This window comes from Notothenia coriiceps, unplaced genomic scaffold (assembly GCF_000735185.1).
Source record: "Notothenia coriiceps isolate Sejong01 unplaced genomic scaffold, NC01 NC01_scaffold00031495, whole genome shotgun sequence".
In the NCBI taxonomy this organism is placed as follows: domain Eukaryota; kingdom Metazoa; phylum Chordata; class Actinopteri; order Perciformes; family Nototheniidae; genus Notothenia; species Notothenia coriiceps.
The window spans coordinates 233703-249133 of record NW_011364196.1 but is presented as its reverse complement, the minus strand read 5'-3'; the positions used below and the strand labels follow the sequence as shown (position 1 = coordinate 249133).

Here is a 15431-nt window from a genome sequence, read left to right as displayed (position 1 = left end):
TTGAATGAATCAAAGTGGGTCGTCACCGTCGACTTTCTCTTATGCTCCAACACACAGTTTCACGGGGTGCAGAATAGTTTCCCCCCACTTTCGTGAAAGACATCGGGGTACTGCTTTGCCCGGTCTTTAGCAGAAATGTTCGTCGGTAAATGAGATGGATCAGATGTTTTCATCTTGGTGTTTTCTCTCTCGTGTGAGTGTGTGCCTTGGCAGTCTCGGTGTTGTTTACCTTCTGTGATGCGCGAGCTGATGACGTCACGTCATCATCATCACTACTTCACGTCAAGTCGAGTTAACTTTTTTTTTTTCTCAACTTTGTGTGGAAAAATGCGGGGATTATGCGGCCTTTTGATAAATATGCGCCTTTTTAAAAATCTGCGCCATTTCGCTGATTATGCTGTAAATTATGTGATCGCAGAATCTTGTTTTTCTGGAGGGTCTATCTTATGGCCTGTAGCCTGTGTGAACTTCACACAGGCTGGTTTGGTTTATCAGTGGAAGACAACAGAAGAGCCTATTAGTATTCCAGTGTGTGCACTACATCTGCTTTTCATATTCACAAATTAATTTCCCTCCAACTCATTGGAAATGCAAATGCTCTAATACCCAGCGTCATGGGCGGGGGCTGATAAAGAAAGTCCCACAAACACCTATAGTTCTGAAGCAGCTCCCTTTTACAAAAAGTTAAATGTGTTAACATGAATGGTTAATATTGAAGAACAACAATCTCTTTATTCTTATGACTAAGTGGATAATGTATGCACATCTGTGTTTAGCTATCTAAGCATCCATTAAAACGTACAAAAGAGGAATGTCTAAGACCTTCACATAGCAACACTGCTGGCAGGTGGTTTGATCAGAAAAAGTAAAAGAAGATGTTCCCTGAGTTTATTTCTTACCATCTTCATCCACAGTGAGGTCCACCACCTCCCCAGCATTCTGGCGCAGTGGTTGGATGACAGTGGAGAGTCGGTGACGTCCGCGTGGCTCCTGGAGACGATTCTGGGAGCAACTGCTAGACCAAATCCTGCTAAGACCCCCCACTGAGCGAGACCTGTCGACACACAGACAAAAAAAACTATTTACATCCAACTTCAATAGAAAGTAGTCTCACAGTCGCAGCCAGACTTTGGTCATCTGTGACATTTACCTTTTGCGAAGGAAATAAAATAGTCGCACTGTCTTGGCAAATTGAGGATTGACGTTTTTCTCAGGTCAAACGTCCTTATATGGAGCATACTAACATTTACAATGACTGTTATGTATACAGCATATTGAATGGGGTTTTCCAATTCATATATGTATGTTATGCCCATATTACTCGGCCTTAATGAGCATTATTTTAACATGTATACATCTCATTAAGAATAGATTTTATAGATTTGATTTTTGGAAATGCGTACATTTTTGCATTGTGGACATTTTCATAAATGCGGATGTACAAAGTAAAAAGGGGGTCCAGCACCGCTAGAAACAAATCTATATTGACCTGAGTATTAAATGTAACTGGCCATGGAAACAGCTTAGTATGAATGTTGTCTTTTCCAGAATAAGGGCAAAACTGGGAATATTTTGTTCATGTTACAAAGCCACTGTCTTCAATCTATTTGAGTATGTCAGAATATTTCCAGCACACTTGCGGAGAGTGCCCGTCTTCTGATGTGAGTGTTGTTCTGTTGCAGGTTATTTCATTTTGGGAGCAAACAGAGATATTTCCTAATAGGATTATTTTTAGAGCACTTGTTTAGTGCATAGGATTCTATTTGTAGAAAGATAACAGTCAGAAAACAAGGAGTCCATTATAAGACAGCCTTTTTTTTAATTAGATTAGCTTACATTTAATAATGTTTATGCATCTATATGAGAGTAATTAATGTATCATCATTGATCATGTAAACAAAACAGTGTTTGTGGTCTATGTATCCCACAGATTTGTTCTGTTATGTATGAAAGTATAAGAATGGCAGGACTTTGTAGACCCAGTACACACTTTGTAGCACACACAAGTTGACTCAAAAACACCAGAGCACAAGCAAACACACTTTTTTTTAGATGTAAGAAACTACAGCTAGCTGTTTCCTCTGTACTGCCATCATGGAGCTGGACAGCTACAACCCCCTTCCCCTTCCATCTAAATCTCGCAATGTTTTCCACCCACCTTCCTTTTTCCTATATCTCGCTTGAATGCTCTGTACCTCTCCTGCCCTGCCTTCGGCCCTTCCTCTTTTCTTCCTTTTAATTTTCTCTCTCAAAGGCTCTGTCGCTCTACCCTTTGCTCTCAGAGACTGTAGGAAAAGGCCAGGGAATAGCTGCATTTCCCCCCACAGTGCCGTAAAGCGCTGGGGTCAGAGGGAGGAGGGGTGAGCCCGGGGGACAACAGACTAGAGGCTATATGGGAGTGCCGTAAAGCCGGATACCATGGAGCTTTGTGGCTAGGGGATTGAGCTGCTGTTCCCTGAGAGTGTTTAAAAAAAACTGAACAGGAGCTGAGGGAAAAGGCTGTACGATGAGAGCCAAAAACATTGCCTTGTTAACCACAAATGTATCATAGCTACGGAGCTATTGGTGTGTCAAATTAAACCATTAACTAGCTTGGTGACTCTTATTGATTCAATCATAGACGCATACAACATTATAAAGGGATTCAACATATCGTTAATTGCCTGTGGTTACAAGATTTCTGCAGAAAAAAAATCAGGCAAGTCAGGTGAACTGGAAAACGTTTCCATTGACACAAAGAGACAGTTTTTAACCAGCAGAGAGTGGGGGACTATTTGCGATTAAAGAAACAATTGGACAAAATGTTAACCCGTATGTATGTATATAAAAGTTATGCATTTCATTTTTGTAAAGCACTTTGAATTGCCTTGTGTTGAAAGGTGCTATATAAATAAACTTGAAAAATGAAAACCCTAGCAATACTTCATTCTTTCTGTCAGGCATCTATCAAGCGAAGCGACTAACTCACATTTTTGTTTTTATGATTTCATATTTTAAATGTATTTCATTAAATGGAATACTGGAACATACATGTCTTGGTTGTGTATAATCAAATGTAAGCACATGAGTTCAAAGATTGTATAAACAAATTGTTAATGCATAAATAATAGTATACAAGGTTATTGACTGGTTAAATTATTGATCTATTCCTCTTTATGCTGAATTAGTTTGGCTTTGATCACATTCCTCAGATGTGTGTTAATGCAGGAAATGCCTTTCTCCCTGCTGTTGGTGATAAGGGGGATTCCCATCAGCTCACACTGTCTGCTTCCAATTCAATTTCCTGTGAGACATGTTGCACAATGCAAGTGGAATAGACGGGAAAGCTTATTAACTTTCATATCTCACAAATCGCTAAAGCAAACTTGTGCATACATACACACAGTGTGTCTGTGACTACCAACTAAAACACACAGCAAGGAGGGCGGTGTGCAGAGAGGGGCACATGGTGGGTGTGTTGGTGTATAATTGGCCAGGCTCCTCCGCTCTGGTTGATCCCAGGGAGCCACACTGGCCATTAGGGAGGGGAGCCTAATTAAGTAGACCTGGGATTATTTTGTAAATATCTGTTTACCACTATGATCTCCTGGGGGTAAGATGGGGAGAAGGGAGGAGGCAAGATGAAAACAGTACATTGTAAACATGAACACTATGGGAATGGGGGGCTGAGGTTGTGCCAAGGTGATGTGAGCACGAGCCCCAGGGAAGAAGGGGGGGGATGAGATCTGCAGTAATATACAGTAAACTAATGGGTTAACATTTAAAAGGAATGAGGTCATTCCAGGCATGATTCAACGCCGTCAGAGGGGTAAACAATTTGTTGATGAAACACACTTTGCAATGTTTAAACAAATCACGTTTGTCTTCACAATTAGGGATATAATGACATCACTTTTTAACTCGGCACTGAGGAGAGAACCGGCCGATGCAATGAGAACCAACTGATGCTTGTCCCTTTATCTAAAATAAGGAAAATGTATTATTTAATTACAGACTGCATTGCAAAGCCTTTAGACGTTGCTTTACCACATACTTATCAATTAGCAACACGAGATCTTACAAAGTACACTTTTAGTTGGCTACATGTACAAATAGCCCTTACATGTCTATACTTTATAATGTAAGATAACCATTTAGACTAGAGAATATAAGCAAGATATATAAAGTCTAAATAAAGGCATCGGTTGTAAAAGATCCAAAGAAAATCTGACCAAACTAGTACAAAGTTGTGTTTACGGCTTTGATTGCTAGCATACGTTTTAAGTAACATTTGGGCAAGTGGACTTTAATCTGCAAGATGAACGTCTAGTAAAGCTCCAAATGTTAGTGGGAGAGGTTATTATTTTAGGTTTATAGGATATGTTTGTGGCTCAGTCAATAAATGCAGGGGACTTTCAAATCCGTTTGTTTGTAGCCATCTCAAATGCAGGCACAACTTGACTTTTTCAAATATGAATAGGATTTACACATTCAAAAATGTTGGGGATTGCTACGCATGTCCTGATCTGATATACAGAATCAGGGCAGCATCTGATAGAGGCATTTTTATTTTTTCTATCCATATCCTCTACATAATCCTTGTTTGTTGTAACATACTGCTATCTGGGTAAAACTGCTGCCAAACACTCCCAACAATGCACTGTTAAAACACTGGAATGTTCTCCTAAAGCACTGCGAGCGAACTGTGGAGCGACACCAACAAACAAACAGTTCAAATTAAACATGTCAATACTGACAGCATGTCACTGAGCAATGTGAAAGAGCAGGTTTGGGTTACAAAATGTTGCTTTGCCCCAATTCGTGACATTTTGCACAAAATACCTAACTTGATAAACTGTATTTGAACTTCCACATTTTGTACAAGCAGAAGAGAGAATACTGTCCTAACCCTGACTTTATCATGTTAGACACGGACACAAAGAAAATATGGCCAGACTTTAAACACAATACTAAAGATTCAACTTTATGATAATTGTGGAGGATGGAGTTGAACTGAATCATGAAGTTGTATCTCTCTTTAACGTTTTAACAGAAGTCAAACATTATCAACCCCATGAAGGTTGATACAAATAGAATATCTTGGTAGACTTGGTATTTCCACAGAACACACATTATTACACTACCAAATAAAGCCAGGGCCCAACTACACTATGTGTTTTTTGTGTATGTGTGTCCTGCGTCCATACTGAACAAAACTGCACACAAACACACATTCACAAATCGGACCACTGGCGGTGTCAACAAAGCTTTCATTGCTCATTCTGTTGGCCTTTGGTTCCCCGCCCTCCTGCTCCCCTGCCGCCCATCCCCCCCTTCAGAGAAGCTCATCGCTGCATTCTCCAGCGAGCCAGGACATCTTTGACAGTCAGGAAAACAGGAAGATTAGACAAGCCATAGCATTCCCAGCTTGGTGAAATCACTCCTGGGAACTATTTTCAGATATTACTGATGCATTGACGGAAAGTATGGAAGAAGGATAGATACTGTGTTGGAACAAGATTACAAAGGGATATAGATAGAGGGTAGCACAGGGGCAGAGGTTTGCGAATTGAGCTGCTTAATCGCCTACATGACGAATTAGAGGAGTATTATTAGGGAGAATTGAGACAGGAAGGCATATTATAGAAATGGAGAAATACGATTTTTTTAATGTGGTGAGGAAAATGTCTTGGGCTGCCGGGAATCACAGTGGGAGCTATCTATCTAAAGTATTGCTCTCGCACTGTAGATATTTAGCAGATCTAAAAAAAACAGAGCCATATTCCAATTACACCTATTAATACTTAACATATTTCTTAAAGCATAATCAACTACCCTATTTAGCCATGCCCTTTCAAAAGGATCAGACTAGTTTGGTGTGCTATGAGATGATATAGTGGACATGATACAGATTAATTGGGTTTACAGTTTGTTCTGGTATATAATGTGTTTTAGGTTTACTTACAGGAACTGATTGATGGACTCAAAATGTAGCTTTTGGTCAGAGATATCACAGTGGGCAAGAGCTTGTCAGACATTTTCCTCTTAAACAGCTCAATATACAACATTTATCTGTGCATACATCGCTGCCATTACCAGTTAAATATCACTGTTTGCATCTACAATCATTGTTGAGATTTGTTGACTGAAAATGATTACCTGCCTCATTCTACTTTCTGACCTTTACAAACTGTGTTATAGAAATGAATTGAAACCAGGTAACATTTTCTAGCAAATGGGCTAGAGCGATCGAAAACATTTTAGTATTCTATCTCAAAATAAAAATATAACATTTAGTGTTTCACTATGGCACTTGCTCTTAACAACACAGTCAGTGTTAATAACAAGTAATATAATATGAAGGGCAAAAGGTTTGGTTGCAAATGACCCTTCAGCGTGCTCAAACTGAAGACTATTCCCTTGCCACTCAAGCTGCCCACTCATGTCACCGACTTATTATGAACCTTTGTTCTCAAAAGCAGCCAGCTTTATGTATGGCATTTCTAGAATCAAGCAACATGGGCAAAGAGCAGGTCCCTTCAGCCTGATGTGGTTTTGTTTCTATAAACAACGAGGCATGCAGGCCGCCTATTCTATTTGGGCAATGCAAGCTATGGAATGAGCAAAACACTTGAGTACATTGCAACCCACCCACCCTCTGCTGTTTAATCATAACAAAACCATACAGAATTTAAACGTTAACAATCAGCAAACTGCATTTACTCCCTTTTTACTTCTATTATACATGCAAACACTAACAGATACTGTAGTTACAGTCCTAATCAAGTGAAACCGCATTTCTGCGAGCAATTGAGTGTCCATACATGTATGGCTATTAATAAACAAGAATGTTTATAGTGACAAAACCCAAATGGTTGTTTTCTATAGTCATCTTGAATAAATAATAAATACAATTTATTACAATTAAGAGAGGTTTCAGAGTGAAACCATAAATAAAATGTCCATCCAAGCTTATCGTCCAATTGTTTATTTTCCAAACAACCAGAATATTGCTTCATTCACTGTTCCCTGTCTGTTGCTTCATGTGCGCTATCACAAGTGCGACACACGCTCAAGACGCCCTAATCCTGGTGCTTCATGATAGGATGAGTAATAATAAAAAGACAAGGCATACTATTGACTAACATCCAAGTTCAAGTAAAGAACCCAGCCAAAGGCAAACATTAGGAATAAAACACAACATGTTATTGTTATTAAAAAAGCAAAAAGACAAAGACTAGCCTAGTAATCAACACATAAAAAGGAAAGGGGGTTCTTCACGCTTTAAGAAAGGGGAACACCACCACATGATCAGTCATGCAAGTAAAACTGAGAAGCTTGTCCTGAGCTCCAGGTGTCAAAAGTCCAGATAACTCACAATAATAAATGTTCTCTCATTTGGCAAGAATATTTGTGGTGTACCTCAGGGTGCAATATTAGGTCCTAAACCAAACTATAACCGTCAGCATACACACACATTTTTGTAACTTTCTTTTGATGGGGAAAATTTGACTTTTTGTTCAAACAAGAAAATATTCTATATTTATTATCCATCTAAAAAGTGGTGTCCTCCTGCCTGCTAACACCTTTAGACAAAGCAAAGGGAGGGACCACACGCTGTTTACAGAAAACTAAATCAGAAGAATAAAACTGCCATGAACGGCGCATCTCTAAAACAAACCACTATAAATAAACTTCATACCCCTTGTTGTACGGGGCAGTTAAGCTACTGTAATGTAAAATGAACATAAGCATTTCATGTTGAAAAAGCTGAAGTGCCTACCTGAAACCATCTCCGACTGTGACAATTTCCACTTCACTGTCTGTTGAGGTGACGTTGATTTCCTCGCTCGCAGGGACAGCAGGAGTTGGAGCAGGAGTTGCCTCGATCACAACCACATCCTCATCCAGGGCACCTGCACACCAGTTGAATTAGTTTAGACATACACAAAACAATCTGAGAAAAGCAGAGAAAGCTTACAACTACAATACAATCGACAGAAAATACATACTTGAAATAATAACTTCTAGCTTGACTGCTTGGGTTTATTTATAAGGAATTACATTTATATTTCACACTTTACTGGGTTACTTTTGTAAGCCTGGTTCTGCCTTTCTGGTCTTTTTGCATGGCTTCAATTGAAAAAGCAAGTTGTGTAGGTAGCCAGATAGTATTTCTCCAGTTTCATCATGCCAACAGCAGTATCATCAGGCTTAACAGTTTACCGGGAGAAATGTAGGTCATCAGTGCTCAACTCTGTTTGCGTTGGGATTGGCTTTTTCCATTTCCACGTTCCTAAATCTGCGCTGTGATTGGTTGCCTGTGCACTAGATCTCACTTTATCTCTGCCTGAACTAAATACCGTGTGAGCCCCCTCAGGTGAGCTCACACGGGTAGGTGGTTTCAAAAGGGATCAAAACGAACACAGATGAGGGTGGTACTGATAAATGGCAGTTATTAGAGTATCGTATAACATTATTACAAATTTCATAAAATGAGCACAACAACTTTTATCGTTACACAAATGTTGTTCGTAAAGTATGCCGTAACAAAGTTACAAGTCCCCTTCTAAATTCTAAAGAGTTAAATCTAAATAACCTTTTTCTGTCACCTTTATTGTTTTCCAATCTTTATAAACACATTTGTCTTCAATATAGTACTTTCACTAAATGTAATTGCTACATAACTTGTGTAGTTGTGTTAGTGATTAACAAAGTCAAACAATGTTATGCTGCAGAAAAAGAAAACTGTACTGTTGGGCACAACACTTAGTGCCTGGCCATAATTCTCTAGTGTGATTTATATTCCAAATGTCCCCTGAGAACTGCTGCTTAGCACCCTCTGCAAGACGTGGTGCCTGGCACTGAGGTGAAGCCTTCACATGGTTACACAAACAACAACATCCTACTTTTCTTACAACTTGTAGATAATTGTAATGTGTGCAGGGTTTATTAGGTCAAATAAATACCTTATAACATAACTCAGGATCAAAAATGTCAAAAACATGGGACAACTTTCTGTAGTCCAACAAGCCATTTGCTGATATTTACAGGACCGACTCCTTTAACTGCTATTGATGATGTCAAAAGCATGGACAATGGGATTTATATTTGATCTTAAAACAACAGTGCAGGTGTGAATGGCATATAAAGTCAACTTTTCATATAATTAATGAACTTGTCCTTGTGTTAGAGGTAGAATTAACCTGGGCTACATCACACACCTGCTCCAGCCTTCAGAAGGCAGGTTTCATCACTTGCCTCCTCACTTTCGCCTACTGTAAACAAATGCCTGGTTTTCCCTGCGAGACCTGCTGTATCTATGCAAAGGCTGTCACTAAACAGAGCCTGAGTTTCCTCCCAGCCCCCCCCCCATAGAGGCACAACAAATAACTTCCCATTCTCCCATAGGATCACAGCAGCAGAAGAATTGCTGAGGCTAAAGGGCTAGTTCAAAATATACGAGAGCAGAAAGTTTAGATTTAGGAGGCGTATAAACCTGTTGTTCTGACAGGTACAGAGGGCTGCAGTTTCCATTACAGCCTGCCAGGTGTGGGACTATGAACAGCAGAGGGGAGTAGCAACTCCTACATCAGCTGTGCCCAAACCATAACAAGACACACAGACCATATTCTTATGCATGTTGCAACGATACCTTGTTTATGCAAAACTGAATTTAAAGGCTTTAATACTTCTTCTTTTTTTGACATTTACCTCCTAGTATTTTAATGTGGGACTCACTCGAGCAGCAATAGGATGCCATGTGGAAGGCATGAGCCATTTGTGATGTTTTCACTACAGCCGAACACATATGAGGTGAGTTCTCTGTTTACTCCCTATTCTCTGGTTGAGAGGTAGGGTGACATCACCAGGTGCAGAATAAAAAACCTGTAGACTCTTGATCTTGCTTTAGTAAACAGACAATAAGTGAGATCGCTTACCATTATCACACTTCTGCTATAGACAATTCATTTCCCATATTAACAGTGAAGGGAACTGGAAATCTTTGGTTGACAAGCTTAACACTTTCTGAAAGCAACACCACTAACAATGTACAACACTAACAACCTATTTTGTAAGGCCAGCTCATTTTGAAAGTTGTATAATGTGTTGACCTCGTAATTTCTGTGTTTCTGTTCTGCTTTTCAGTGCATAATATGAACTCCTATTGCATCAATTTACAGCATTCAAAATGTTAATTCATGCTGGAGTGTGCATCACTTCTGCAACGTTAGAGTTTCTGGTGCCTGTGAGCATAAGGAGACATACTTTTCATGATATTGATAACTCTTCAGCCCTCTTATCTAACATCAGTTACAAACGGCCCTATCCTACTGTGTTAGCCATTCAAAGCTTATTTTATGGATTGTTTATCAATAAAATACATTTACCTTCTCCAAGTGAGCCTTAAAAATACACGCAATGACTGACCCTGAATGCATAGTCACTCTGTAGTCCGTGGTGCTATGGTGATCACACTGCAATCCAACAGTATTATGCTTCCTGAGCCTTCCCTTTGGTTTACAATGCTTTCAACAATATAATACAGCCTACTTGAAACCAATCTGTAAAATGCTGTAAAACAATATTAAACAGCGATGAAACACATTCATAAAACTGTAGTAGAGTGATGGCTTGTAATTACCTGTGGCTACAGTAGCACTGTTGGGCTGGCTGCTGGTGCTGCTGACATCTACATACAGCTCATCTTCTGCTTCCGTAGACGAGGGGGAGGAAGAGTTACTACTCAGCTCCTCGCTGGAACTACTGGTGCTGTGGAGTAGAGCATACTTCCTTCGTGCAATCACTTCGCGTTTCTTTTTCTGCAGTAGTAGTCGTTCCTTTTGCTTCTGAGTCCGCTGACCCCCTCCAGGAGGTGTTTTCAAAAAGCGCTTCCTATGAAGAGGCCGCCGGCTGCTCAGACACGGCCGCTTCAGCAGCACTGGCTCAGCTTCAGACCGCACCCACTTATGAGAGCGATTCCCCCGAGTTCGACCCAGAACAGGGCGCAGGCCAACTCCAGCGGCTCCGCCTGTCGTCAGAGCAGGAGCCTTGTGTTGGCCCCCTGTTGCTCCAGCTTCCCCCCCCTCCTCCTCTGAGCTAAGAGTGTCCGAGTCCCCGAATCGCAGGCTCGAGGAAGGGGAAGAAGCACAGTCACTAAAGGAGGAATCGTGATTATGTTCGTCCTCACTGGGGTGCTGTAAAAGTTCTACCCTGGGACGCTGCGGGGCCAGTGAACTCTCACTGATGTGGCCCTCCTTCAGCGAGCAGTCTGAGGGCCCTGCCTGTTGGCCTTTTCTTTTTCTGCGCCCAGGTAGGGTCCGTTCTGAGTCTCTGTGTGTGCCTGTGTCCCTCAGGGGCCGATGCCTGGACTCACACAGGGTTTCAAATTCGCTGCCTGCCTTTCCGATCACCTCCATGTTGTCAGGGAAGCTCTTGGCTGCCTCCATGGGCTCTGGGTTCACCAGCGGCTCCTTCAGATGCTCCTGTCTGCTGGGGGCCTCAGTTGGCACCTCACTCTTCATGGTGGCAGGTGCGTCCTTAAAGGGTAAACAGAAAGGGCTCTCGCATCAGCTCTTAGGCACCTATCCGCTGCATCTCACAAAACCTGGAAAAAAAGAAGGGAAAAGAGTTACAGGTGCACAATCCGTTGTGCTGCATGATTGCCGAATGACAAAACATGTCAATGACTAAAAACGTTCAAATGATCCGAAGAGGACAACCAATTTCCCAAGAATTAAAAGCAAAACATCACAATTAGTTATGAGTTTGACAATGAAATTAACTATTCTCATTCATCCACCAATGCAATGCTAAAATACACTGTTAAGTATACATCATACGTAAGCCAGTCACCAATGGCCTGTTCAAATATCAGTGATAAATCATGGTGCCTTGTCAAGATCAACTTTGACTCAATATGTTAAATAGGTCAATCCAATGTGATTAGTTTGGTTTGAGGATACGATTAGTTGCTGCTTAAATGCATAATGTATGACCACGTTAAATGTATGGATTCCATCCATGAGATCACTATAAAAAAAATGGAACCTTTATTAAATGTAACAACGTTAGGCTCTGCAGGATTGACGACACAGCTTGTTGGAGAAATTATAATACCTACGTTTACCACGGAAATCTTAAAAGGTTTCAAAATAAACAGCAAAAGTTAGGTAGTAAAAGAGAGGCACATTTCAGTCACACTATTAGATGAAAACAAATGTAGCATCAAACTTTACATTGTTTTCCAGATCACTTAATATATTCATAATACAGATCATATGATAATTGTTATTCTCAGTATGTTGTCCTTGGATAGTTGTTTGACATCAGTCTTTTATCAATAACTTACTTACATCAAAGCACATCAGAATATCTTCAAACTAAATATTAATCCAGGTTATTTTCTGGCATTTTACTGATCGCACAGCACACAGTCCAAAAAGCAATACTACAATACTTCAGTGTTCCATGTAGGAAACATGTTCATTCACTCAGTCATTATGTTTGTTAGTACAAATTAAGACCGCAGGACCCAAGGTTGTTGATTAAAGATAGAAAATAAATACCCTCAGGCTGAGTCAAACGTAATGGCTGAGTCAATACTGATGTGTTTGCTTTATTCTTGATTCAATGGAACAGTTCAAATAGACTTAATACAAATATGATCCCAAGGGGGGATATCCACCATTAATCTGATCTCATGTTTACGTCTTGACTTTGGGACAGTTCGTTAAAAATGTTGATCACTAAAAAGTAACTCCCAAAAAAAGAGACTCTTAAGGCATGTTACAGTGGCGGAATTTTCACAGCAGTGTAAGGTCTCCCGGAGCAACGGCAAATTCCAGCATTGCTGAAATCTAGGCTTCTTCGAAATACAACAAAGCGTACGTGTCTCTGTTAAGACTCTTCGATTTTCAGATGGCTCATGTCGTGACCTACTACACCCTCTGCAAGTCAACGGCGATGTTAGCATTGACAAGGAACATGATTCTGAGAAACAAGGTTTACAAATTGACTCAAGATCAAAAGTCCCCAAGCCCTCAGCTGTCAACACACCTGAAGGCTAATTTGAATGCAATGGATGCAATTGAATGATATGCCCATAGATATGTATTCTAATATCCCCCTAAATGGTTAGATCACAAGCAGGATATTGTGATATTGCTGCATGTTGGAAAACAATTCAAGTATATCAAATCAAGTGAAATTAAGAGGCTTATTTACTTTTACCGATCAAAAGAATCAGTTTGGACATCCTAATTTTGTATTTTTTAGCAAAAACACACTGCGTTTTAATAATTTAAGAACAGTTTGAAGAAAAGGACATGATTAATATGCACTATACGCTTGTAGGGATATCACCCACAGTGACAAGCCAACCACACTTCTTGATATGATGTAATCAGAAAACAAATTCACAAAGCTACTTTTACTTTCACAAAGGTATCTCGGAACATATTGTACTGACCCTGTCTATGTGTCTATCTGGAAGAACAACTGATCTAGCGAAACCAATGCTGTGCTAGTCCCATCAACATTGTTTCCTGAGACTACACTACTACCAATATTAAGACGTTTGGATGTCTTGCATCTATCAAGATTGCTATTTAATGTTACCTTCATTGAAATCAAGCTTCTAATAAACAAAGCCTTACAAACATGGTAAAACATAGCCTAAACATTCAACTACTGCATTTAAGTCATTGTATTCCATAGTGGAGCAGTTGTTCACAATTCCCTTTCCATCCCTCTGGCACAGTAAAAATGTAACACAACAACATTCCTGGTTGTGTTGCTGCAGGGTTTTTGTATAGGACTGGATTAGATGGTAAATGTGTTATTGGTATTCCTGTGGTTGCACTGCATTAACTAGTATGTGATGTGGCTGAACATATACTAAGTAATGTAATTGCATTAATCATTCACAACTGATTTCATAGTAACATGTTAGTTGTCACTTGACCTGAAGCTGCAACCTTTGTGAAAAATAGCTAGTGAGGTTTATGATGCCTGACATAGGCCACAGTGATTTCTGCTTTTATATACAACTCAGTTAATAAGTGAGAGTCCTTCAGATGCCACAGAGGAAGCTGCGCAATGACATGCATGAATTCAGGGGCCTCAGAGGACAGCCCTGAAGGGAAAAAAAACCCATGCACCAAGGCTGAATAATGCACATTTCTAATAAAAAAATAAATGGTACTCAAAACTATAAGTAAGAGATACTGCAGATACTATCAATTATAGCATTCGCAGCTACTTTTATCATGAAACATATGGTGTAACAGAAATGGCAACAGCAAACCAATTCAAGATGTACGACTGAGACAGGACTGCTGAGCTGCTGCTAACAATTCTCTCTGTGCTTTCTGTCTCCTAAACGACTAGCAACCATTCTGGCTAGGCAAGCACAAATAAAAAGAGCATCATAGATGTATTTAGCTTGACAGTATGCAGCCTGAAACTGAGGCTAAGCAGTTTCTACAACGCTAAACAATTACAATAAGCTCGGCTGCTGTCTGTGTGTATCCCACAAACGCTGCTGAAGTCACTAGGGCCAGATAAACTCGAGTTAATGAAGAACCATTTAAAGATGCATATCTATGGTTATCAACTTATATTGAGATAATTAAGATAAAGACACGAGAGAAATGAAAAAAGATAGCTAGCCACCTAGCCTGACACATATTAGTTACTCCAGACAGAAGACAACAAAGACAGCACGTACCTGGGTCTAAGTCCTTTTCTCAAAATATGTCACCGTCCTTTTTGTAACATGAGAGGTGATATCCTGTGGGGAATAATGACAAGAGTTGTACACGAGCATTTATCCAAATGTTAACCCTAAATGCAACTAGACAGGCCTGCATAGAAATCGCGATCCGAGGAGGAGAGTGGCTGGGATTGTGAAACTGACAACACAGTCCCGAGCTGAGACGAGAAGCAACATCGAAGGCAATGGGCCCTGGATGGCTACAAGCTAAGCTAACGTAAAGGCTAGTTCCACTTCACTCAGCAAATACCCGATCATACTAAGCCATTTAGCCTCACAAAGCAATCATATCAAATTCAAAAAGGTAGACCAACCTGTCTATTGTGTTTCTATTTGACTGAGTAGAAATGTCGCACTATAAGCCCTCGACGAAGTTGCCATTCCTGCCTTTCGATGCATCCACTCTTGTTTACCCAGCAGGTCGTCTGTTCGCCTGATACATACAACACAGCTGTTCCCCTCTCTGCCGAAAGGGAGCGCCAGATCGCGGCCAGCCGTCAGCGACTTTACGACACTTTGCAACAGCTCCACTAAATCCTTTTCATTTTTCAACGCAGAATGTGTAAATAACAATTCACGTGCCCCGTTTCAATTCGAAAAAGTGCCTCAAAAGTGCTGTATAATTATAGACATCTTTGCTTTGTTTACGATTTCATTGAAGGCTACAGATGATGCA

At 40.3% G+C, this 15431-nt stretch overlaps 1 protein-coding gene across 1 annotated transcript in view; it reads right to left on the bottom strand.

Moving 5' to 3' along the window:
* The window catches only part of rnf111 (ring finger protein 111), a 28333-nt gene extending 13122 nt beyond the window's left edge, over nucleotides 1-15211 (bottom strand). Inside the window, exons 1-5 of the mRNA XM_010788022.1 lie at nucleotides 15070-15211; nucleotides 14711-14773; nucleotides 10625-11587; nucleotides 7763-7895; nucleotides 900-1054 (exon numbers count right to left, since the gene is read on the bottom strand). Of these exons, the coding sequence (XP_010786324.1) occupies nucleotides 900-1054; nucleotides 7763-7895; nucleotides 10625-11504 (1168 nt within the window). The 5' untranslated portion in view covers nucleotides 11505-11587; nucleotides 14711-14773; nucleotides 15070-15211. The remainder of the gene's footprint in view (nucleotides 1-899; nucleotides 1055-7762; nucleotides 7896-10624; nucleotides 11588-14710; nucleotides 14774-15069) is intronic.
* Between the last annotated feature and the right edge of the window lie 220 nt (nucleotides 15212-15431).